Raw genomic sequence first — 27,027 nt, 5'->3', positions numbered from 1 at the left:
GGACACCTCTAAAGGAACTAAATTAAACTTCAAACTTAATCCCTCTCCCCTTCCAAGAGATTAAAATGGTTTAGAGGGGAATTATATTACCTCTCCCCAAATGGGAGAAGGGATTAGTGTATTTTTTCTTGCTGTATTAATAAGGGATGGAGACAATGGCAGGGAGACTTGTTGTTGTTGTTGTTGTTGTGTTAAGGTGTAGGGTGTGTTCAGGGACAACTGGTACTTTTAAAGGGAAGGCTACAGAGCCCTTTTCAGGGCTGTTCATCCACTTTTGGTGCCTACTTGATTCACTCGACTCTCACCTGTGGCTCCAAAAAGCTGTAGTATACACAGTGGCCACAACCTGGTAAACTGTTTCAGCAGACAGCCTAACCCATTTGAGGGTAATTGAGGGGTCTCAAACACTTTGGTTAATTAGGTGGGTGCCTACTCCAACCATGCGAATACTTTCCCCAGCAGAGTGTTGGAGATGGGAACACTTTGTTCCAATGGCCGTGAAGGTAGCTGAACCTGGCACTGATGAGTGCTTGAGGCTTGGTTAGACATAAAAGATGCCAAGGTCATTCACTGCATCCTCAGACCTCACTAGGCATCTTGAATTTTTCTCTTGCCACAGGACTTTAATGACTCTGAAACAGAGTGAGGTTGATGACTTTGCACAGCTCTGCCTCACTTAAATTCAATTTATGCACACATCAAAAGCTATCACCATTTTTATCTATCTCAAAGTCCTACGGTAATAGGCAACTGATGAAGCAGCAGGTGGGGATTCATTGGGAGTTGAAGTCACAACCCTGCCCACAGGTGGCCTAGGCTAAAGTGCCATCTTCTCACTGGCCTGAAGCAGCAATGGGAATCAGCAGCTCACTAGGTTTCTGAGCAGCCTTTTTAAAGGTCTGGACTGCTGACCTCCTGGCATGAAGTAGGGATTAGAAAAGGTAACTGAAAAATTGTGTATTTTATCCAACTCTGGCCTGCTCTCATGGTGGGAGCATAGGCACTGATGATGGTGGTGTGGCACTTTCCTGCAAGTGGCAATTGCATTGTCATGAACCTGTCATCATCAGTGCCCATGCTCCCACAATGACAAACCTTGATGAGGTCAAAGAAAAATTTAATGAAGACCTGGAGATCTCTATCATCAATAGGCTGAAAAAGGATAAGCTTATAATTCTGGGTGACTTTAATGCCAGAACAGGCACAGACTACCCGACATGGCAGGGAGTTCTTGGAAAGAATGGAGTTGGAAAGAGAAACAGCAAAGGTCACTTACTACTGCACTACTTGTGCATCTCATGACCTTCTTATCACCAACACTGTCTTCCATTTACCCAAATGCAATAAAACTTTATAGATGTTTTTGTAAGGAAAAGAGACAGACAGCGTGTGAGAATGACAATGACAATGTGTAACACAGTGCTCGACTGATTATAGATATATCCTTTCCAAGGTAAATATTTGCATTCAATAAAATGACAGTCCCAAGGCAAAAGGACAACCAGAAGATTTAAAGTCAACAGATTAGAATGTTTTTCTGAGCAGTTTGTTGTTAAATTGGAGGAAAAGCTGAGCTAACACATGTTTGGCAACAGTGGAATAGAAGAGGAGTGGGCAGCTTTCAGAGATCTGGTGAACAGCACTGGCTTTTACTTGTCTGGGCCAGAACACTCACAAAAATCATGATTGGTTTAATGAAAATGATGGGGAAATTGAGAAACTGCTAAACGAAAAATGAGAACTGCACAGGGTTTTACCCACAGGATAGTTCGTCTGTCTCTAAGAAGGCAGTGTTTACCTCCATCAAAAGTAAAGTGCAAGCAAACCTTAGAGAGATGCAGGATTTTGACTCAGTAAAAAGGCAGATCAAATTCAGTTTTACACAGACAATAACAATCTAAAGTGCTTTTGTGATGCCCTGAAAGCTATTAAAGGGCCTAAGACCTATGGTGCATCTCAGTTATTCAGTGCCAATGGAGCCATACGGACTAGTGATAAGGACATGATCCTGGAGAGAAGGATTAAACACTTTCATAGTGTTCTAAACAGTCTGTCATCAATCAGTGCTGAAGCCAATGAATATATGTATACCTCTGGTTGAAGTCAATCCCTTTCTATGCAAACTTTCAACTGCAGAAGAGTTTTTGAATGCCATGAGGCTCCTCTAATGTGGCAAAATGCCTGATGCCTATTTTATTCTAGCTGAGACTTACAAGGCAGGGGTCCTCTGCTCATACAAAAGCTGACTGAAATCTTCTGGTCTATATGGCAGGAGAAGGTTATCCCCTCAGAAGTTCAAGAACAGCTCCATTGTCCATCTCTATAAAAGTAAAGAAAATAGATTGTCCAGTGACAATCACAGTAGGGTCTCTCTCTTATCATTGCTGGCAAGATTCTTGTCAGATGTCTCCTGAATAGGCTGATTCTTCACCTGGTAGACAGTCATGTACCTGAGATTTAGTGTGGTATCAGAAAGGGCTGAGGAATGATTGATATGGTGTTGGCTGCTAGATGTCTCCAGGAGAAATACTAGGAGCAGAACAGAGGTCTATACACAACATTCATTGATCTGACCATGGCCTGTGATACTGTCAGTTGTGAGAGCTTGTGGGAAATGATGGTAAAATTTGGGTGCCGAGAGAAGTTGATCAGTATTTTACATCAGTTTTGGGATGGCATCCTTGCCCAGATTCTGGATAATGGATGATGTTCTCCACCTTTCCCAGTCATTAGTGGAGTGAAGCACGGCAGTGTGCTTGTTCCCATGCTTTTGAGCATGATGTTTTCAGCACTGCTGTCATATGCCTTCAGTAAAGATGAAAACAGCATCAAGGTAAAGTGCTGACCTACTACAATGACAGGAAATTATTTAACTTGAAAAGGCTACAAGCCAAATTTACTTGGAGGGAGAGTTGGTTTATGATTTTTTGTTTGCAGATGATTGTGCACTCAGTGTAGCCTCTGAGACTAAGATATAACAAAGTATGGATCAATTCTTTGCTTCTTGTGCTGCTTTTGGCATAATAGTTAATAACAAGAAAACCCAGGTTTTCCACAAGCTAGCACCAGACCATTTGTATGTGAAACCATCAGTTACAGCATAGAGAGAAACACTGAATGCTGTGGATAACCTTGGGAGTATACATTCCAGAGACGTACACATAGATAATGAGGCTTGTGCCACATTGCCACAGCTAGCTCAGTATTTGGGAGCCTCCAAAGGAAAATGTGGGAGAGAAGAGGGATTAGACTACCTACCAAACTGAAGGTCTAGAGTCCCATTGTGCTCACCTCATGGTTGTGTGTCTGTGCAACTGGTATACCAGTGCCATGCCAAGAAACTGAATCACTTCCATTTGAATTGTCTTAGGAAGATATCAAAGATCACCTGACAAGATGAGGTATGGGACACTGAGGTCTTTTCTCAAGCTGGACTGCCAAGCATCCAAATCCTACTGCAGAGAGTACAACTCCAATGACATGGCCATGTTGTTTGAATGCTAAATGTACATTTGCCTGAAAGATTATTTTACGGAGAGACCTTGAGAATGTCCTTGTCTCACTTCTTCTGACCTGTGAGTGCTTGCTTTGTCTGAGTTTGGTGGAAGCTATTGATGCTCCCTTACCCCCTTCACATTCACCACTCTTCCCCCTTCTCTCATTTCTACTAGTCCAACCCCTTACTCTCCTTTGTACCTTTAGAGCAGGACTACACAACATTTGGCCTGGGTGTCACTTATGGCCTGTCAAAGGATTTCAGCTGGCCCTTGAAAAATATAGAGGATGTAAAATAGGCCTGCACAACATAGTGCCCATGGGCCATATATTGTGCAGGCCTGTGGTAGAGTCTAAGGACTGTTCCTTTTCCCTTTCTTACCAGCCTCCTGTCTCTCCCTGGTTCTTCTTCCCTGCAGCTAGAGTGAGAAGTCCTACCAGCTCATTCCCCCACTGCCTAGCACACCAGGCAACAGAGAAGGAACAACAGGAGGAGAGTGTGTGTGTGTGTTCTCTGCTTACATGAAGGTCCTGGCCCCTCCCCCTTCCTGTATCACTCATGGCACAGAGTAACTTTCGTTTTCTCCTGTCACAAGATTTCTTTTTTTTTTTTTTTATAACAGAGTATTAAGTAGCGGTCCCTGAGAGAGGAAAAGGAAGGCTGTAGGTCCAGGAGAGACAGGCAGGGAACAGCTGGCCTTTCTCCTAATCACTCCTCTACCAAGAGCCTCTTCCTTCTGGCAGATTCTATGACAACTGCATTGGGAGAAAACTGGGTGCCTGGCAGTAAGTAGAAAACATCCAGCCTTCCCGGGAGAGTAGGAGCAGCAGGGTGGGGTCAGGTTGAAAGTGGAGAACCTGGGAGTGTCCAGAGCCAAACGGACTCCACTGAGCTAGTCTGTCAAAAGGTCGAAGTGCACATGTGTGTTTGAAATATGAATGTATGTGAAAATGACAGTTTTTCAGAAAGAACTCCTGATCAGGGCAGATGTAGACAGATTGGGAAGATGGCTGCCTATCTTGTCAGGGACTTGGAGAAGGATAAAACATCTCTCCCTGTGCATGCATAGGATACCTAAAATCCCTCAAAAGGGTCAGAGCCTTTCATTCTACAGAGAAAGCTTGAAATCAAATCTTTCCCAAAGAGAGAACCTGGGGTCTTAGTTTACCCCAAAGTGTCGATGGCTATCTGAGACTACCCTGGGAGCAGCTTCTGATTCTGTGGAAGGCTAAAGGTTAGACATTTAGTTTTGAAATGAGGATGTGTGTGTGTGTGTACACGTGTACCTGCATGCATGCATATGTGTATGTAGAATATGTTTCTCTGAGAATAAGAAAGGGGAGGACCCTCTAAGCTGCAAGTGTTTAAATGCAAACTTCTCTGAATTTTTTACAGCACTTTCTGGAGATCCTTGGGTTGTGGGGTGTGGTAGGTAGGGAGGATTCTAAAGATCACTGGGAAAGCCCTCCACTTGGTGTGTCCTTTAGCTACCATTCCGAGCAGCTCACCAGATCACTTGTGACCAGGAGCTCAAGACCTGTTGTCTTTCAACAGACAAGTTCTATTCTGGGCTCAGTATGTAACTCCAAGGCAAGGCATTGGCTGTGCTGCCAGCTTCCAGCACTGTGGCCTGGAAGCCTGCTCAAGAGGGCGGGAGATGGGAGGAGGGGGTAGGGTGCGTGGGTGCAGGGGGAAGGAGGAGAGGGCCTTTTGTTGCTCTTTTGAGTCCTACGGGACTCCCTGGAGCACAACCCAGCGAGAGAATAGGATTCACCGGAGGGTTACAGGCCTTAAGACCTAAGAGACAGAGTAATAGGGAATTGCAACATTTGAAGAAAAGTAGCAAGTAAAATGTAAAAGTTGTTTTGCTCAGGAATACATTGTAATTCCTGTTCCTACCTCCACCAGGCTTCTCTCTGAAGCTCTGCAAGTTAATTTAACCATTTGTAGTTCACTTTTCAGTAGGAAAAGGAAAAAAAAAATCATAGTTACCTTCACCACACACCTCAGGAAAGAAAAGTAGAGATGTTCTCTAGCCCACCCATTTCTTGACCATCATGCACTGAGGCTGGCATCTCTCCAGAAGAAAATAGGGCATTTTCCCCCGGGTTTTTGGGTAACAGCCAATTTTTGAACTTTTCTTGGACAATAGAGAGAAGAGGATTGGAGGAAGCAAAAGTAGCCTGAGAAGCTGCCAACTCCAAGGAGGGCCCTGGTGGCTCATGCATCTGCATGGTCTGCTCATAAAAGCTGTTTCCCATTGTCCTGGCTATACTCACCTCCAGGATAGTATGGGAAGAAAAGCGGCTTCCCTGATTGTGTATTCTGACCCTTAAAAATTGTCCCCAACACCTCCTTCTATCTCACCCACATCCTTCCTATTGCTTTGTGTTTCCCTTTGCATCTTATTATAATTAACTGTGTGACCTTGGACAACTCATTTCTCTTCAGTGAAGGGGCTTAAGTAGCTTCTCACATACTGATAGGGTTGGACTAGAAGATCTCAAAGGTCTCCCAGCTGGAAAGTTTGTGATCCTAATACTCTGTATGTTATTTCAGGGGGATTTAAATGCAACCAAAATATACATACTACCCTAGAAGAATGAGGTTAAGTGTTGGCCCCGGGAGCATCTATGCAAAAATTTTGGGAAAGAGCCCTTACCCCATCTTTGGACAATTGCAAAACCACAACATGAATCTCTCTTTACTAATTAGGGTCACTTGAGTGTTTATATCTATGAGAAAAAGAAAATCACAGAGCATCCTGTTTGGAAGTTTGGTGGTCTTGAACTACACATTTTATTTATGTTATATGAAGGTGGTCTATGGTAAAGGGTTTCTATTCCTTTGGAGAAATTCCCTATTAGTACTGCATTTTAGCTACTATCCTAATTTTGCTTTCAAAAACCATCATGGAAACTTTTATGTTCTGCACCAAAAGTTCTAGTTTGACCTAAATTTATACCTTCTTTCTTATTTTATAAATTTTATTTTTCTTTTGAACCATTCTGGGAATTTTTGCTCTTGCCCTCTGATCTATAGGATCTATAGGTAATCTATAGGATTCTGTCATTTGTCAGCTACCATCACAAAATCAGAATCACAGAATTTGAGAGTTGGGGACCTCTGGGGCCAGTGGATCCAGCTGTTATCTGAGGGGAATACTGATTCTAACCTAGCTTGACAAGCCATCCTCCTTCCTGTGATAGAAGATCTCCAAGGAGAGGCAGCCCCTGCCTCTCAAGGGAGTGCATTCTACTTTAGGAGAGTTCTATTTTTTTACTGTCATCAAGCCTTAGTTTGTCTCTTTGCAACTTCTTTTAGGTCTTCACCATAGGTTACACACACACACACACACACACACACACACACACACACACACACATATTTCATCCTTAATACTTTTTTTCTGGTCCTTTTGTCTTGTACTCCCTGGACCTGACTCCCACTGATGACACAGCTTCCCTAGTCACAGTTTCTAGCTCTCAATGCACTTTTGCTCATAACCCCAGACTAAGTAGTCAGGAGTTCAAATACTGTTTTCTACCCCTTGCCACCTCCAGGCCCTTCCCCTACCACCGTGACTCTAATCACTCTTCCTTTGAGATTTGTTCGATCTGTATTTATCACTTAATCAAGATTCTGGCTACTATCCATGAAATCCTAAGATGTTCTCCTTTCTTTTTCAAAGACTTTAGTGACTATCTCGCAGTCTTCTTACCCATACTAGGCTTCTTACCTTCATACTACAGGATTTCACCCTACATATTGATACTCCCAGTTCTTCTACTTACTTCCTGTGACCTACTCTTACACCCCGAGTCAGCCCCACATATCACCCCCTTATCTGGCCATCACTTAGAAATGCATCATTTTCATGTTTATGAACTGAAATGCCCTCATTTGATCCCAATCTGTTGTGCTTCCATCTTTCCTTCTGCCTTACAACCCCAAAGCTTGTTTTTCATCCTCACTGGCACCTTCACTTTCCCCATCCATCAGTTCTTTCCCAGACTGTTGCCCCTGCCCTGGCTATACTCTCTTCCCTTCCCCAACTTAAGCCATTTGGTAAACCAATTCAGGTCAACATTGTCCTCTTCTCTTAAGTCTCCTTGTCCTATTGTTAATCATTCCATGCCTTGGATTGCTCCTACAATCTACTCCCTTTGCTCCTACTCACATGCAACTGAATGAAGGTAGAGACAGCCACAAAACTGTGCTGAGTCCACCACAAATTTATCTTATATAATCTCAACCAGGCCTTCACAGAAGCAAAGCAATCTTTTTATGTCTCTATTTGACTCACTATCTCACTTACCAGAGCAGATTTTCCAAACCTCCTATGCGTCCTCCTTCCCACACTCTCAGCTAACCACCTTTGCCTCATATGAGGCCATTGGGAATACCCTCTACTCCTCATCCCATATCCCTCATTTGCTGTCTTTGCCTCTTCCACCCCTATTTCACATGAAAAGGTAGCCCTTCTTCTTGCCAAGCAAACCTTTCTACATACTGATGTGATCCCATTCTATCTTGTCTCCCCCAACAGATTCTCCTCCATCATCTCTACTTTCTTTCCAATTTTCACTTCTCCCTGTCTACTAACTGCTTCCCTACTTTCTACAAGATTCTGACGTCTTCCTCATCCTCACAAATTCCTCACTTGATCCATCCATCTCCACTAGCTGTCATCTAGTATTTGTTCTCCCTTTTCTGTCTAAACACTTTAAGAAAGCTTTCTACAATTGGAGCTTCCACTTACTTTTCCTTCATTCTCTTCTTAACTCTCTGCGATATGGTTTCTTACTTAGTCATTCAATTGAAACTGCTGTCTCCAAAGCTATGGTCTCTTAATTGGGAAACCTAAGGGCCTTTTCTTGGTCTTCATTCTTCCTAACTTCTCTGCAGCTTTGGACACTGTTGGCCACCCTCTTCTCCTTGACACTCTCTTTCTAGGTTTTTGTGACACTGCTTTCTCCTGGTCCCCAACCCACCCACCCACTTCTCTGACTGCTCCTTCTTAGTCTCCTTTGCAGGATCTTTACCTAGCTCTGCCCATTGATTATGGAGGGACCTTATGCCTCTGTCTTGGGCCTCTTCTCTTCTCCCTCTATACTGTTCTGTTGGTGATCTTTTCAGCTCCTACAACTTCAATAATCATGTCAACGTAGATGATTCTCAGAGCTATTTGTATAACCCTAACCTCTATCTTGACCTTTAGTCTCATATCTCCTGCTTATCGGAAATTTTGAACTGAATGTCCCACTGACATCTTAAATTCAACATGGTCAAAACGGAACCATCTTTCCTTCTAATCCCTCCCCTCTTCCTAATTTCCTTGTTGTTGTCAAGGATATCCTCCCACTTTCCCAGGCTTACAACCTGGGTGTGACCTTTGACATCTCAAATATACATCCCTTCTCCCCTTTGACACTGCTGCCATCCTGCTTCTGGCCCTCATCACCTCAAGCCCGGACTATTGTAATAACCTGCTGCTTGGTCCCCCTGCTTCAAATCTCTCCCTTACTTTGGTTCATCCTACCTTAAACTGTCAAAATGATCATCCTAAAGTCCAGATCTGAACATGTTGCCTCCCTATTCAATAAGCTCCAGTGCCTCCCTCTTACTTCCAGGATCAAATATAAAGTCTTCTCCTTGGTGTTCAAAGCTCCACATAACATGGTATCTTCCTACCTTTTCAGTATTATGCTTTATTTCCTTCCATATACTTTGGTATCCCTTACAACCAATCTTCTTGCTGTACACAGCACATGAAACTCTTCTTCCTGACTAAACATTCTCACTGGCTGTCCTCCACATCTGGAACCATTTCTTTCCTCATCTCAGACTCCTAGTTTCCTTGGTTTTTCCCAAGCCTAAGCTAAAATCCCACCTTTTGTCAGAAGCCTCCCCCAGTCCTCCATAATTATTCTGCCTTACCTCAGTGAATATTTCCAATTAATCATGTATATATCTTGTTTGCACATAGTTATCTGTATAGTTCCCTAGTTCTTGAAAGCAGAGAATATTGTTTTTATTTTTTAGCCTCTGTGTATTTTGAGGGCTTGGTACATTGACTCAAATATAGTAGATGCTTAATAAAGGCTTGTTGACTTGAAAAGAGTTAAGAGCTAAGTCATAAGCCTCAGTCAATTTCCTTAAGAAATCCTTTCTTGTCCTCTACCTATCAACCCACTTCCCAATGGGTTTTCCCTAGAAATATGGAAAGGGCTACACAAAGAAATATCATTTCTTAATATTTCTAGGGCAATTAAAAATCAGGGTTTTTTTTAAAAAAAATATGTTTCTACAAATTCCCCTTGAGTCTTCTCTTCTCTAGACTAAACATCCCCAGTTCCTTCAACTTCATTTATTCAAGCCCTTCACCTCCTCCAGACAATCTCAGGCTTATTGATATCCTTCTTAAATGGTTGCAAGTAGAAGTCAAGGCAACATTAAAATGTGTTTTTAACTGATACATTTATATGTGTGTATATATATACATATATATACATATATACATATATATATATATAAGAAATAATCAATTGGTTCATGTTGAACTAATATGGTGCTAAATCTTTAATATTAAAAATATCAAAATGTTCCACAGTGAGTGAAAGTTTTATGTTTGGGGGATAAGAGGCCTGGGAAACATAACAAGGAGGCTTTTATTTAATAAATTCTGTGAATTGCTCTGTCACTTCTCTTTCCTGATAGAATAGTCTGCTGAAATTTTCAAAACCTTGAATTTTCCCAGATGCTGCGGGAAGCTACAGACATGGATCATCAAGAAAGACTCCAAGACCAACAGCTGGGTAAGGAAAGGATTAGTGGGGTAGGATTCTTTCCTCGCACATCACAAACTATCTCTGTAATGGTGGTCTTTTCGTATCTGTACTTCTGGGTGAAAATTGTTCCTTTTAGTGATTATTCATGAACTCCAAGTAAACTGGTAACAGGTGACAATAGATAAATGTGTCACCACAGTCCAGTGGAAAGACTGCTAAATTCAAAGTCATGGGACCTAAGTTTGAATATAAGTTCTGTTAACTGAGTGACCACCTGAATAATCATGTAATTTCTCAGGGCCTCAGTTTCCTTGACTGTAAAATTTGGGGGTTGGACTTCCCCAGGTCATCACCTCTGCTTTGGCTATTATTTTCTCCATTCCCAACTATGACACTTTTGTTAACTCCATACCCAGTTCTTTCTGTTAAGTCTTTTGCTTCCACTTGTCATAATCCAATTTTAGATTATTTCCACAACCAATCTCCTTTGCTTCTACTTCTGTCCACTGAATGGAGTAAGTAAAAGTCATGCAGCTGTGTTGACTGTCTCCACTAAAAATTCATGTTATATCTTCTCTATTCGGCCCTCTCTGTAGTGATTCAATATTTTACTTTCCACCAATTTATTTCCTATTCCCATTCACTCCCCAAAGAAGCTGTTTCCATGCCCATTCCCATTCCCATTCCCATTCCCATTCCCATTCCCATTCCCATTCCCATTCCCATACCACTCACTCATCTCACTCTCTCAGCTGAGGACCTAACCTCATACTCTTCGGAGACAATGGAGCTCATTCACTGGGAGCTTTCTCTTTTCCACTTCTTCACATCTCACAACCGCTTGGCATCATCTCCCACTATCTTACTCATTACTCCAGTTTCTGATGATGCCATGGCCCTTTTCCTCACCAAAGCCAACAACCTCCCTTTCATGTCCTCTAGCAGATTACACCAATTATCACCTCCCTTTATCTCTGTGAGATTCAATCTCTCCATATTCACTGACTCCTTCCCTGCTACCTATAAACATGCATAAATCTCTTATACCCTTAAACGTAGTGTATCAGACCTTTCTTCAAGCTAATGTCATGAATCTCTTTTCCTTTTCTCAAGCTTCTTGAAAAATCTGCCTACATTTGCTGCCTTCACTTCCTGTCCTCTCACTTTTTTTTGTCAAAATGCTTGCAATCTGGCATCTGACCTCATTACTCAAATGAAACCTCCCTTCCAGGCAGGGTTGTCGTGAGAACAAATAAGATGATATTTGTAAAGCATTTCATAAAACCTACATAAATTATATAAATGCTAACTTATTATTGATAGTAGTATATATTAGTATTATTAGTTGTTGTGTTTGTCCTTGGTTTTCGAAGAGGACCATGACATCAGGGAAATGAGAACATGACTTGCAGTTGACTTTGATTTGATGAGGGAGACCTGTGCAAGGTCACCAGCCTCACTTTTCCTCCACAGCCATCTGGGTCCAGTTGCCTGATCTTCGCTAGGACAACTGGAGATGGCCCAGGTTCATTGGGAGACCCTGCTCCTTTTAGGCTAAGGTCTTTTCGGGTTCTCACTTTGAGTGAGGTAAAGTTCATTCAGTGAATAGGCCTCTTTAAGAAGCTAATCAAGGGATGGTCGCTTTAATTAATTAGTTGTATTCAAAACATGCCTCAGACATTTAGTAGGTGTGTCACCCTGGGCATGTCACTTAAAGTCTGTCACCCTCAGTTTCCTCATCTGTAACATGGGGGAAATGATAGCACTACAACTCCCAAGGTTGTTGCGAGAATAAGACGAGCTAATATTTGTAAAGCCTTTCCAAAACTTAGAGTGATAAATAAATGCTAACTCATTACCATTATGACAATTGGTAGAAATACACTTGACACCAAAATTCAGGTATCAAGGGTAATTTATTATCATTGAGGAATTCAAAGGAATTGGTAAATGCTCCTGGCCATGAGCAGACTCCATCCTTCTTTAGGAAGAGGGGAGTGGAGAGTACAGGAGAGAGACCAACTTTATTCTGTTAGACTGACATAGGTCGATGCACCATCAGCTCAGTACCTCCCTTCAGAGAACGGATTGGTCAGCTCCCTTCTAGGTCACAATCTTCCCCCTCCAACATGCAATTCCTTGGCATGTTCCCCCCTCCTCAACATACGTCCCATGTTCAAAAATGGCAGAAAACTCCTCCCTGTGGGTGTGTGAGGTAATATTCAATTAGCCAATTAAGCATGTGTGGTAGCCTTTTGACCCAGTTTTCTCTTCAACCCTGATGGTTATCTGGCCAGTTTAGACCAGTTTGGCCTATATCCTGAAACTGTGCTTTCTGCAAAACCACAAACTCTATTCCCATTGGCTGAGGACTCTCATCTTGGTTAATTTTTACTCCTTCTTTGTTCAGGCTGATACTTCATTAATTATTCTATGGAACTCAATTATAACTTCTGTGGAAAGCTAACTTTCCCTAACTTTTACTCATCTCTCACACTTTTATTATGATTCCACTCACAAGGTTACCTTGAATATGTTTTGTATGTGTTTGGTATATAGCTATATACGTGCACATTCTCTCCCAGGTTAGAATATTAGCTCAACTGGGACTGTTTCAATTGTGTCTTTGTCAGCCTCCACACATGGCACAGTGCAAGGCAGAGAGTAGGTACTTAGTAAAAGATTATCATTTGGTTGACAGGACTAGATAACCTGAAATGCCTTCCAATTTTAGATGTATGATCCTAGGATCTTGGGCTTCACATGAGTGGAGCTGAGATCATACTAGTTGAGAGCTAATGACTTAGACTTCTGCTTCACTGAGAAGACTGAGACTGTCCAGCTGAAGCTCTCTTATCTCAATCCTCAGAACTACCCAGCATCAGTCACTCTTTCCTCCTCCCTGCTGGTCCCAGGCAAGGTGATATATGTATTCCTCACTAATTTTTTCTGTGTGACCTCTACACCACTTTCTCTGCCTGATTTTGTATTGACATTTTTCCCTACCTCAAAGAGTTTACTCCAAAATTCTCTCTCTTTTGTCCTTCCTCTGTTTTGACTATGTTGAAATGAGGCTGCCTGGTCAAGTTCTGCCTAATTCCTGATGAAAATCATTGCCATTTACAGCAGAAGGTTATTAACTGACATGTCTCTTTTTTTTCCTGACAGGGTCGGGGTACATGAAAGAGCCTGAGCAGGACAATGAAGTAGATGAATTGAGAATTCTTCTTGTGGGGAAACATGGTTCAGGGAAAAGTGCTGCAGGAAACAGCATCCTGGGCAGGTGTGTGTTTGAGTCCAGACTCAGTGAGCAGCCAGTGACCCAAGTGTGCAGGAAAGAGCAGTGCATCTGGAGGCAAAGAAAAGTTGTGCTCATTGACACTCCAGATATCTTTTCCCAAATGGGCTCCCAGAAAGAGCTCTGCCATCTCTCCTCTCTATGCTCCCCAGGCCTGCACGCCCTCCTTCTAGTGACCCCACTGGGCTCCTACACAGAGGAAGATGAGAGAGTGGTGGGGAACATCAAGAAGGTTTTTGGGGAAGAAGCTCTGAGGAAACACTTGATCATTCTGTTCACCCGGAAAGAAGACTTGGCAAGCAAGGACCTGATGGAGTTCATAAAGAATACAGATAAGCCTCTTCAGAAACTCATTTGGGATTATGGATTTCAGTACTACGCTTTCAATTACCGAGTCACAGGAGAAGAGGAACAACTCCAAGTGAATGGGCTTCTGGAGGAGATCAACAAAATGGTAGACAGGAATGGAGGTCAGCATTTTATCTTCAGGAAGTCTGTTATTAGACCCAATAGGAAAATAAAATGTAGAAAATGTAAAGAATGGAGGCTAAGGAGAGAAGTGGAAAAATGTATACATTGGCAGGAAATGACCCCAAATGAAGGCTTTTTTGGTTCTTCTAACTTTTCACCAATCTCATCTCTGCTATCATCCCTTTATAATCAGTCTCTTTTAATTATTTTCTGTCCTTTCATTTTATTTGGGTCAATCTCATTTCCCCAACTACATTGTGATAGAAATTTGTGAATAAGAGAAACTGAGGCACAAAATTCCAAGTATAATCAATTTTCTAAGAAAGCTAGCAATTGCCAATAAATGAGGTCAGTGACTCCTCAGCAGTCCAAGACAAACTTGAGTTGTACAGAGATTATTTTTATAGTCATAAAAGAGGAATTGGAACATTTCAGGGTCATTAAGAAACTTGTTTTGATTGTATTTTCAATGACTGGGACATGACAAAAGATTTGGATTTAGGCTAGGTACATCTTGGATGATTCTGGGGTTCTAAGAAAGAATCTATTGCCAAATTTGGAAAAGGGTTGGACTCATAATAGAAACTGTTCAATGCCTGGCTGTGCAGAAGCTCAGCTCAGCAAAAAATGAGAAACTCTATGTATCTACTACAATGAAAAGACACATACACACACACACACACACACACACACACACACACACACACACACACTTTTTTGATCCTAACAGCTGTCTTATATAAAACCTAAATTGAATCCACAGGACAGTCAATACCAGCTTCATTCAGGATTTTTTGTTATTTCCTTTACTCCTTGAGGGCAAGGATCATAGTTTATACTCCTCTCAATGCTCCACAATAGCTAGCACACTGTTTCACATACAGAACCATAGATTAAGAGTCAGAAGGCAACATAGATGTCCACCTACCATGCTAAGGCTCTCATTTTACAGGTGAAGAAAATGAAGCTGAGAGTAAATAATCTGCTGTGAGTCATGCAACTAGAAAGTGGCAAAGTCAAGATTTTCACCCAGGTCTTCAGATTCCATATTCAGGATTCTTTGCATCTGCCCATACTGTCTTTAATAATAGATTCTCAATAAATTCTGACTGGCTGATGCTTTGGGATCTAAGTCCTTTTACCATCTATCCCTCTAAGTTCTCCAATTTCTCTCATATCCACTTTCTTTTCCTGCTTTCCCTTCTCTTTTGTAGGTTGTTTGGAGATTCTGACTCTGGGAGAAGGGTGAAAAAAAAGAGGCAGAAGGGTTTTAAAGAGGCCCTGACTCCAACAACCTTTGGCCAAGAATCATCAGCTAGACATAGTCTTGGATCCTAGATGTTCTACAGAAACAGGATAAAGGTTATGCCTAACTGGGAGGTCAGTACTTTACCTTCAAGAAGTCTGCCTTAGGAATGGGTAGAAAAAATTTCAGAGATGCTAGAGGAGGATAAACCCCACAGGGAAGAATGGATGATGAAAAACTATGTACACTGTAGGGAAGAGGTTAACATCTCCTGTTCTAGATAGAAATAGCCAGGTCTTCCCTTTCTTCAGTATTTCTCCGTATCCCAGGTCTTACTTCTCTCTTCTATGACTCAGTTGAATGACATCTTTTCCCTTCTCTGGGATTCACTTTTCTCATTTTTCATGCACAAAAATTGGGGCCTCATCTACTTCTAATAGTCATAAAGAGTATGATTTATTGATCCATCCACATTGTACATTTTACTGACCTCAGTTTAGCTTGGGGCCAGTTAAGCTCTACCCTTCACAATCTCCACTATTTCTACATACTTGCTATAGAGCAGGGCTAATTTCTTTTAAGGGACTTTGAAGTCTCTAGGCAATTTCAAAAATATTTTATTCTATACTTTTCACATATACAATGCAATTGTGGTATTATAAGAGTACAAAGGAAATATAAAACATAATTCCAGGTCTAAAGGGCCATGTTGGGCAAGAAAAATATACCCAGATGGAGAAAAACAGTATGCAGTAGAAGAGAAGGGTGCCATAACAGGAAACATAAGTTACAAGTGTTATTTGGAGTCCATAGAAAGGAACCATCACTCTTGGTTTAATGGATGGGGAAGGCGTTATGGGAGAAGATGACTTAAAGTTATTATTAGGCCTCAAATTGTAGGTAGGATTTCAGCAGAGGGGAGAGAATTTAGGAGGAAAATTCCTTCAGGCTCAGGAGTACCACATAATCAGAGGACATGGAGAGTATAACATTTTCAGGGGGTCAATAGAAGGGTTCTCTGATTGGAGCAGAGGTATATTATTTATGAGGTAGCTATACTGGGCCTAAACTATTAAGAGACTTGACTTTGGACTTTACCTTGACAGACAGAGAGTCATTTTAATTTCTAGGGTAGATGAATGACTTGGTAAAAGCAATGTTTGAGAAAGAAATATTTTTTTCATGATATGAGTTGAGTATAATACAGTCAGGATGGGAACCAGTAATGACAACAACCACAACAATAATACTAATAATCACAATAATAATTTGTGTTCAAAAGTGATGAAATTAGTAATCACTGGTGGACTTTAGGGTAGCTTCAAAACAGTCTCCTAAAGATTCTACAAAAGAAGTCTCTTAAGGAAGGATTTACTTGATAAGAACTAGGGCAATCATGAGGAAAAACACAGAAGAATGCAGCACAGAAAATTTTTCACCTCTAAGTTCCAACTCTCAAATAATTCAAATTTTCTTTGTCATTAAAATTGATAATTTGCTTTCATCATGATGACCTAAAGTGACCTAAAGATTATGAATCATCAAAGAACTTAATCATGTTCAACATATTTCCATCTGAAATACTTCCTAGTGTATTTTAATTTTAGAAAGCTGAAAATTCTTGGATGAGACACATTCATATGATCCATGTCATGCTCTCAAAGAAAAACATGAATACTGTACTCTATGTTATAGGTACATGTCTATAAGAAACAATTCCTATTAATTTAGCACTCATCTAAATCCAAGCAGTTCTAGTTTAGAGAATGAAAAGTCCAAACTGACATAGTTCCTTCTGCTCTTCCCTACCCCGAACCGCTTGGACATCACTCTACCCCAAGATAATTGGAAGTAACAATTACAGGAATGTTGAACATGGAGAATATCACAAAAATCTGATGACAGCTCACCTTAGTGAGGTGTAAGAGAGATGAGAGTGTCCCTCTCTTCTCTATGTCTCTCTGTCTCTGTCTCCCTCTCTATCTCTGTCCCTCCATTTACACACACACACACACACAGAGAGAGAGAGAGAGAGAGAGAGAGAGAGAGGGAGAGAGAGAGAGAGAGAGCAACCCACATATACATGGAACAGTGTGTTGGCAAATATTTAACAACTGTTTTTTTAAAAGTTTAATTTGCATTATTGCATTTTCTCCATTATTTTCTTGTCTAAAAAATCAACAAAACAAATGAAGCCCTGATTTATAGTATTTGCTGATTCTAGAAGTGTAAATGCTCACATTGATAATATTTTAAACAAGTTTTTATTGATTTCTTCTGTTTTGATACCATCATGGCTATCCTAAGGACCTCTCCTCCTCTCATTTTGAGACTGCTAATCCATATAACAAACAGTAGTTTTCTTTTAAAGAAGAAAAATTCATCACAAGTAATTGATACATTCAAAAAGTGCAAGGAGATATATGCAATGTTTAACATTTGTGGACCCCTATCTTCATGAAAGGGTATTTTAGCGGTGTCTTTTCATATTTTTCATTCCAGTCATGCTTGATCTTAATTTTATGGCATTCAACTTTGAATTTTTTCATGTGTGATTATTCTTTCTGTGTACGTTGTTGCAGTCATTATGCACAGTGTTTGCTTGGTTCTGCTTACTTCACTCTGTATCAGTTTATGTGGATCTTCCCATTCTTCTCTATATTAATCATAATACTATTCCTTATATGACAATAATTTTCTACCACATCTACGTGCCAAATTTGTTTAGCTGTTCCCCAAATGATGGGCATCTCTTCTGTTTCCAGTTCTTTACTATCATAAAAAGTGCTGCCATAAATGTTTTGGTGTACATGGGGACTTTGTTCTTATTGATAGCTTCCTTGGGGATACAAGAAAAGTAATGCGGTCTCTGGTTCAAAGGGTTTGGGCATTTTAGTCACTTTGAATAATTCCAGATAGTTTTCCTAAATGGTTGAAACCTTTCACACTTCCATCAATAATGTATTATTCATGCTGAACATTTAACAACTGAATCAATTTGATTTAAACTGGCTCCAGCACATCTTGGAAAGTATGTATGTAAAATATATACACACACACATGCACACATGCACACACACATACACACACCAAATCTCAAATTCCAAAAATCTTCAACAGGTTGCATGATTTTCTTTTAAAAAATGGCTGTAGTGGAACCAATACAAAAAGAAAAGCTTTTATGAAAATTTTGAAATCCTTTTTGACTCTGTGATTGTAGGATTCAACTACTCTCATAGCCTCTGTTTTGACCATGATGAAATGAAGCATCTTAGTCAGATTCCAAGTCCTGCCTAAGTCCTAACAAACTCGGTTGCCATTTGTAGGAAAAGGCAATTAATTAGCATGTTTGTTTTATCCCAACAGGGTCTGGGCACATGATAAAGCCCAAGCAGGACAAAGAGATGGATGAATTGAGGATTCTTCTTGTGGGGAAACATGGTTCAGGGAAAAGTGCTGCAGGAAACAGCATCATGGGCAGGTGTGTGTTTGAGTCCAGACTCAGTGAGCAGTCAGTGACTCAAGTGTGTAAGAAAGAGCAGCGGATTTGGAGACACAGAAAAGTTGTGCTCATTGACACTCCAGGTATCTTTTCCCAAATGGACTGCCAGAAAGAGCTCTGCCATCTCTCCTCCCTATGCTCCCCAGGCCCGCATGCCCTCCTTCTAGTGACCCCACTGGGCTCTTATACAGAGGAAGATGAGAGAGTGGTGGGGAACATTAAGAAGCTTTTTGGAGAGGAAGCTCTGAAGAGACATGTGGTCATTCTGTTCACCCAAAAAGAAGACTTGGCAGGCAGGAACCTGTTGGAGTTCATAAAGAATATGGATAAATCTCTTCAGCATCTCATTTGGGAATGTGGATTTCAGTATTATGCTTTCAATTACCAAGTCACAGGAGAAGAGGAACAACTCCAAGTGAATGGGCTTCTGGAGAAGATTGACAAAATGATGTATGACAATGGAAACCAGTTTTGTATCTTTAGGATGCCTGCTACTGGACCTGGTAGGAAAATAAAATGTAGAAACTCTAAAGAAAAGGGGCTGAGGGAAGAAGGAGAACTAGAAAGAATGAACACATTGGAGGGAAATCTTTGCAAATGCAGCCTCTATTTTTCTTCTAACTTTTCATCCATCTCTTCTCTGCCATCAACCTCTTATAGTTTGTCTCCTGTTTAATATTTCATTATGTCTTGTCCTCTATTGTTTTCTAGTCATTTTATGTAAGTCAGTCTTAGGTCTTTTTAAAAAAATTTTAATTTATGGAATAAAAGAAGCATTTCTATAACAAAATACAATAAAAAGATTGCACATGAAACTGCAGATCTAGCAGCTGCTGTGCTAGATGCACAACTAGCTATTCCTTTCAAATATACAATAAAATTGTCATGTAAATTTCTTTTTTTCCTCTTACCTCTCTACCCCATCCTAGAGATAGCTATCATTAGACACAAATATGTGTGTATATGTATATGTTTATGTATATGTATATGTACGTATGTAAAATTATTCCATACATTTTTCTATTTATCAATTCTTTCTCTGGATGCAGATAGCATCTTTCTTCCTATGTTTTTCATAATTAATTTGGGCATTTATAATAGTCAAAATGACTTATTCCCTCAAAGTCATTCTTAAAACAATATTTTAGCTAGCTCAGGAGGACAGTGGAATTTAGAACCTCAATTATCCTTTGTGGAGTCATTGGGAGCTCCTGCCACAGCTGAGAGCCCCTCTAGAGAATCAAATGAGAAAAATCAATGCAGAAGAAATTCCAGGAAATGCCTCAGAGGGGCTACAGATTTAGAGAGTCTTCACAAGCCTCTGCATCTACGGTAAGGCAATGTGATATCGCAGAAAGAAATGTAGACTTAGCAAAAGACCAAAGATGAAACAGGGCACCTACCTCTTGCCACTCTCATTCCCTTCACTGGTGGAGCCAGGAGGAAAATTTATGAAGGTTTGCCTGAGCGGTTCTTAGGATATGAAGCTTTGGATTGACAGGTTCCATGAGTATGGGCTGTTACTATCTGCAGCATCCAGTATGGCCTCATGTTCTTTGGGATCCTCACATAATGATCATGAAACAATGTTTTTTATTTCCATTTTCATTTTTCAAAGACAGAGGGGTTTGGCAATTCTCATGGGCTGTTTCAGCCCCTCCTTTTCTTTCATAAATGCATAAATGGGAATGAAATTCATCAAAAGAAAGCAAGCTTACTTGGTAAAACCATCTCTAAGTTTCCAGCTCTAATAGGTAGCACTTTTAAAAGTTAATTTATTTTTATTTTACATGTATTACCTCTCTCTTTTATTGGCCTTCCAAATTTAAAACAATTTAAATGAACATTTAAAAAGAAGAAAAGCCTCATAACAAATATGGATAATTCAACAAAATAAATTGTCACATTGGCCATGCGCAACAATGTATGACTCATTCTGTATTTCAAATTCATCTGGCAAGAGGTAGGTGCTATGTTTCATTTTTGGTCCTTTGGTAAGTCTACATTTTTTCCTGTGATATCACATTGTTTTGCCATAGATGCAGAAGCCTTCAATTTCCCTATGATGCAGCAATTTAAAATAGTGTTTGCAGTGGTAATCCTTTACTGGTATAGGAACTCCCAAAGAGAAAGAAAATGATATTCACCTTCTAAAGCAAGACTGGAAGTCTTGGGGACTATAATATGACAGTTTCCCACCAAGAGACAGTGGGGAAAACTCTCTCTAGTTGCCTTCAGGGTAAACAATAATGATTTTATGAAGACTTTATAAAATTAATGAATCTTGAGGAAGAATTTAATGGATGAGAGAAAAATGCTGTCTAGTAGATAGGCATAAGGAAAAACAAAAGAATACAAGTATGGAAAATTCTTTTTTGTCTGCAATTTCAATAACTAGAGAGCTCAAACAATTTCATTTTTCTTTGTCATCTACAGTATAAAATGATAGCTGATATTTTCTACTAATCATGCTTAAGTGAATCATCAAATAATTTCAGCTATGTTTAATATGGTTTTCATTGCAGTATGTCTTAGTCTATTCTAATTTTATAAAAACTGGTGTTGCAACAATTCAACTAGCAGCTGCTGTGGGGCTGAAAGACCAACACAAGCCCAACAACAAGAATGCTGCCAGCACAAGTTCTTTTGATCTGCTTTACGAAGGAAAGCAGCTTTAAGGGGTTAACAATCTTATTTCAATCCAACATACAAATACCATTCATTTAGTTCATGGGAAAAAGCCAGCACCCTAAACTTCAGAGCAAATACAAACAAATTACAAACATACATTATAAACAGACCAAATTTAATTCATAGTTACCAAGAAGGCATCAACATCTGGGTTCACAAACTGGAGGGCTCTTAAATACAGCTGCCCAGAGTCTCCACATCAACACTCCTCCAAGAGTGAGAGCCCCAAGCAAATAGCTCTATTCTCTCTTTTTATACACTCTTTAGCCATCATCAAATGTCATCTGAGTGACCAGAACTTAGGCTCTTACTATTGGCTCTGGTCTTAGCAACTCCCCTTAGGACCCTGAGGGCTTTACACCCACATAGGCTTAGCACCTAGTAGATAGGGGTTTGGGCCTGGGGCTTTGCACCTAGTAAGGCTCAATCAAAGACACTTAATTTATCATTCTAAAACTGTAAGAAAGTCCCCTCTTAGTTACCAATGCAACTGGTAATACAGAGATGACATATTTAGGATCTCTTTTGGGTAGCCAAGATATAGGCACACCTGTATATTGTTATTTCAACAGAACATTTTGCAGTAATATAACTAATAAGTTATAACCAAACCCCATTATAAAGTCTCAAAAACCTAGTGTAATGTGACAGTGTGTCAACTGTTCCTTTGGAACTCCCTCGTAATGCTGCTTTGCCTGACTATGTTAGATGGGGCATAGCAGCATTGTGTTATCTAGATCAACCTGTTTCTTGAATTAAACTGAATGAGAAGGAACTTTTTATTATTTGTGTAACATGGAACTGAACAATGAGGACCCAGTCCTTGGAGCATGCTCAGTTGGTGAGCTTGTTTCTCTAAGTGTGTAATGTGGAATGGCGAGGTCGAGTTCTCCACTTAAGAACATATGCAGCTATATTCTATTTCCTGTCTGCTTTTTGCTTAGTGGGGGGTTCAGGGGGTGGGGGAGAAGACTTTTTGGGTGGTTGCTGAGCCAGAAGTGAGAATGCATGCAAAAGGTAGATGATTGCCACCAGAGACGTATATGGTCCCAGGACTGGTTGCTCATCAAGTGTTCCCATTACACTGAAAATAGGAGAGTGTATCTTTAGCCAGAGAATAAGGAGAAAGAGATGAGAGTATTCATGTAAATTGTACCAGGAGAAGGAGACATATAAACTGGACCAGCAAAGCAGCATATAAGAAATAAAGGACACATGGACAGTAGCATTTCCAATGAGGACATGATTGTTAATCTTCCATTTGTTTCTTCCCACAGATAAGCTAAGCCTCATCCTTGTAGGGAGAAGTGGGACTGGGAAGAGCTCAACTGGGAACACCATTATTGGGGAACATAATTTTGGAGTCAAACGTGCAGGAAAAACAATCACTCAGACCTGTCAGAACAAGGCCAGGGCCTGGAAAGAGAAGACTATTACAGTTGTCGATACTCCGTCCTTTGACCTTACCCTAGCTAGTAGAGATCTTCTTTCTAAACAAGGGGAAGAAGCCTTTCGTAGCCTTTGCCTATCTCCAGGAGCCAAAGTTTTCATTCTGGTGATTCAGCTGGGCCAGTTCACTCAAGAAGATGAGAAGGGCATTAGGGAACTAGAAGCCATATTTGGAAAAGAGCTCATTGAGTATATGATTGTGCTCTTCACCAGGAAAGAAGATCTAGGTACTGGAACACTGGAGGATTACATCAAGACTTCAGATAATCGGCCTCTTAAGAAGTTAATTAAACAGTGTGGAGGAAGAGTTTGTGCTTTTAACAACAAAGAAAGTGGTGTAGACCAGGAAAAGCAGGTTAATGAACTTTTGGAAATGGTGGATAAACTGGTCCAGAGTCATGGAGGCCAAGGCTATCCTGCCAGTGATAAACCTGAGACTTATACCAGGAGGATTACAGATTTCCAGGACAAAAGTTTGTTCAGCACAATAGAGAAATGGGTACACAAGAAAGATTTCTTTTTTTCATAATCAATTGGTTCTTCTTGTGCCCAATGACTTCAGGACATATGGTGAAGATATTCTTGGAGACAGCTAGATGGATGTTTTGATTAATTATAATGCTGAGGTATGGCTAGCAGCAGATTGTAAGTGGAAGGTGAGAATTGAAGCAAATTTTGAGGAAGCAGGCTAAGGGTCAAAACAAGGTAGTGAGTTGCAGTCAGGGGGGTAATTTGGAAAGAGTCTGGACATGCATGAAGTTATGAGTGGCAAGGCAGTAACCATCTGAAAAGAACTCAAGTATCAGAGAGTCAACCAAGGAGGGAGCAATACAAAGTCAAGGGGGACAATCAAGAAGGAAGAGATACGCAGGTGTTTTCAGGGCAAGGGAAAGTGAGCAGAGGAACAGATCTTCAGCAATAGTAATGAAGAAATACTTTGATTATAGAAGCTAATTTTTCTTCTTCAAGTTGAGAACTGCTCTATGGGGGCTGGAAAACATTACAATATGGCTGGCTTAGACCAAGCAGATCATGGGGAACATTTAGTCAGTGTGACAACTGTGTGGACAGAGAAGAGCATCACCTTCTGGAAGGAATATTTTAGTATAAATAGATATTTTGATTCCTCTTTTGTGTTGGACTATGACCTATATTAGCATAACCTGTAACTCCAAGTCCATTTGCATAAGACTCTCCTCTTTGGTGGAGATTGATTACTTAATGCTCCACACCTGCATGAAGGATAGAGTTGGTGAGAGAGAATGTTTCTTCTGGCTTCCAGTTTCAAGGGAAGAAGACATGGGATTCCAGCCTCCTTTTAGGTCTCTGAAAGGAGAGAAAGACTGGGAAGGAGCTGACATGTAGAGGACCTAGAAACTTCTATCATGTCCATGTCTCCAGTTTTCTATTCTAGAAACTTTGGGAAATTTCTCATTGGGTGAGATCTGAGACATTCTTTGTCTCTCTGTCTGTCTCTCATTCACACACACACACACACACACACACATACACACACACGCATGCACGCATGCACATACATGCACATGTACAATCTCACTCAAAATGTGGGAGCTTAGTTATGCTAAATGTGTGTTGTATATTCTCATATGCATACTTTCTCTGATTTGTATTTGCTATCAGCTTAGATAGCCATCTTCTTTGTGTGTTCATTGTGGAACAGATAATTGGTGTGAAACAAGTAAAGCTTTTAGATATACAATTTGGAAAATGCCTTCCCTGTTAAATGATACCAACAAGGAGCTTAGCTTGAAACTAAAAATAATTTTCCAGAGACAAAAAATATTTTAGGGGGGAGATAAATATACTTCTCGTTCAGTGATATTTTTCTAAGAAGAGCACAGTGGCCAGCCTCGGGCCCCAAATCTCTTGCTCCTCTCCTGGCAGGAATCAAAGAGATATCTTTAAAGATATCTATTCTACTTTGTATTAGAAAAAAGGGAAAAGGTTTATTGCTAGAATCCACCAAAATGTACCCTTCCCTTTCCTTTCTCTAGTATCTTCTTGAGGTTCATCAATATTTCAAGACAATTGTCATAGCTGGGGCATGACAAGAATTAAAAGAGCAAATGAGGAGGAACGTATGCTTGTCCTTCTAACCTCAGTAGAAAGTTCTGTGTAGTGGCAGGGAAAAGGTTGATTGAATTCAGTCTGATTCAGTCAAAAGTAATGGTTAGGGACTTTTCAATTAGAGGAGTAATTAATGGATCATAGTCATCTGAGCAAATTCACCTAGGAGGTGATGCTAGGTAAAGTGAAGCCAAGCCAGCAAAGACAGAGATGAAAGTGTATTGACCAACCTCAAGGAGCATGGCCTGGGTGGTTTCACTCAGTGGAAGCAAGGAAGCTTTTCCAAAACTATATAGCAGCAGGAGCACCAAGAGACTCTAGGGTCTTAGGCTTTATCTTAATCTTAATTCAGTGAGAGGTACTTAAGAAGCCAGAGAAAGGGCAGAATGGAGAGGGTGTGGTAGATAGCAGTAGCAGTACAGTGGAGAAACACAAGAACACAGCTGTGAAGGTAGAGAGTAAAAATAGGGTGCAGCTTCAGCAAGATGGAGATGCTCCAGAAGATGACATCTACAGGGGGCAATGTTTCAGGAAGTAGCAATGGCAAAAGTGATGAGCAGTGGCTCAGGGCAGAGCTTCAGTGGATGACAAAGGCAGAGTTCAGCAGCAAGAGGAAAGAAGATTTGGGACCACAGGAAGCAACATCAGCCCCAAAATGGAGGCATCACCAGATGCTCGGGATATGGAGTCATCTGAACTCAACTGGTAGAAATTTTCTTCTGGACATCCGGGGGCAGAGCCAAGATGGAGGCAGGAAAGTAGGGACTAGTGTGAGCTCCCCCGCCGTGTGAAAACCATTGCTGAAAACTAAATAGGTTAAATAAATAAATTAAATTTAAAAAAAAAGAAATTTTCTTCTGTGAAACAAGGGAGATGGCATAGAGGCCCTAACTCCACTCAGACCATGAGTTTTCCTGCAGATTTTTTTCCTTCTCCGTACCAGAACCCCTGTGGGTCTATCAAGCTCATTTATGCATGGGAAATGATATTCATTTTGTGTATGGAATCTGAACAATTCAATGCATGATTTTTTTCCTGTTTTTTTTTTGTTCCCCTAGATAACAGCTGTGGGGGTTAGGCTGGAAGCAGGGTCTGGGGTACCAACACTAGTTTCCTGGCTCATAGAGAAGAAACCACACTATGAGTCCCCAGCTTCCCAGAGTGTAGAAGTGACTAAATGAAGCCTAACTAGAAACCAAACCAAGTGGGGTGCAGCCCCAATTATCTCTGCCCAAAGCCACTTCTTCTGGTTGCCAGCATCCACTCCCTTACCTCTACCCACTGTCTTCTAATCTACAATTGTCCTGAGGAGGGTAACATTGTTTAGGTTTGGTTTGAATGAGATTTTGGGCTGAGTATTCTCTATTATACCTTTTAAGGAACTTAAGGGGTTTTCAATAAGAATAGGATTTGTCCCCTCCTCTATGAAATAAATTGAGTGAACTAAGTGTATATATTTTTTGAAGAAAAAAAGATGTAACTTGATTGACCAAATATTGAGTGTCTTTCTATTCCTTAGAAGGTATTTCTTAGTTTTGGCACTTTTTCATATAATAACTAAGTCACCTGAAGTCAAGAATTCAATAAAAAAAACCCTTGATAATCTCAATGGTGTCATACATCATTTGCAGAACTCAGTGTAATAACGCTTGTGATGAATAAGGCAAACATGCACAAAAGACTCAGAAAAGGGGAGCTAAAAATATTATCCTAGAGAATAAGTGGGTCAAAAAACCCCACTGAAACAGTAATTATACTAAAGAAAACAAAATGAAACTGTTTACCAAAACTTGTGGAATATAGCTAAAGCAGTTCTTAGGAAGAAATTTATATTTATATTTCTGTACGCTTATGTTAGTTTAAAAGAGAGAGAGAAAGAAAGGGAATTTCACTGAATTGATTCTGCACCCAGAAAACTTAGACAAGAAACAAATTAACATCAAAAGCAGGAAAATAAAAATCATGGGATCAGGAAGATCAAAGAGGAGTTAATAA

General features: G+C 40.4%; 2 protein-coding genes across 3 annotated transcripts in view; both read left to right on the top strand.

Moving 5' to 3' along the window:
• Positions 1-4,130: 4,130 nt before the first annotated feature.
• LOC118849892 (GTPase IMAP family member 8-like) lies at positions 4,131-25,815 on the top strand. Of its 2 annotated transcripts, none has more exons than XM_036758979.1 (5): positions 4,131-4,281; positions 10,257-10,314; positions 13,456-14,055; positions 18,669-19,307; positions 22,773-25,815. In XM_036758979.1, the coding sequence occupies exons 2-5, from the start codon at positions 10,257-10,259 to the stop codon at positions 23,471-23,473; spliced, it is 1,998 nt and encodes a 665-aa protein (XP_036614874.1). In that variant the 5' UTR covers positions 4,131-4,281; the 3' UTR covers positions 23,474-25,815. The 2 variants fall into 2 exon arrangements, with proteins under 2 accessions (XP_036614874.1, XP_036614875.1); XM_036758980.1 differs by lacking the exon at positions 4,131-4,281 and adding an exon at positions 4,447-4,730.
• Positions 25,518-27,027, top strand: part of LOC118850936 (GTPase IMAP family member 8-like) — a 30,585-nt gene continuing 29,075 nt past the window's right edge. The window contains exon 1 of the mRNA XM_036760550.1: positions 25,518-25,737. Coding sequence (XP_036616445.1) covers positions 25,518-25,737 — 220 coding nt within the window. The remainder of the gene's footprint in view (positions 25,738-27,027) is intronic.

Source organism: Trichosurus vulpecula, chromosome 5 (assembly GCF_011100635.1).
Source record: "Trichosurus vulpecula isolate mTriVul1 chromosome 5, mTriVul1.pri, whole genome shotgun sequence".
Classification (NCBI taxonomy): domain Eukaryota; kingdom Metazoa; phylum Chordata; class Mammalia; order Diprotodontia; family Phalangeridae; genus Trichosurus; species Trichosurus vulpecula.
This window is presented reverse-complemented; position numbering and strand designations above follow the sequence as displayed.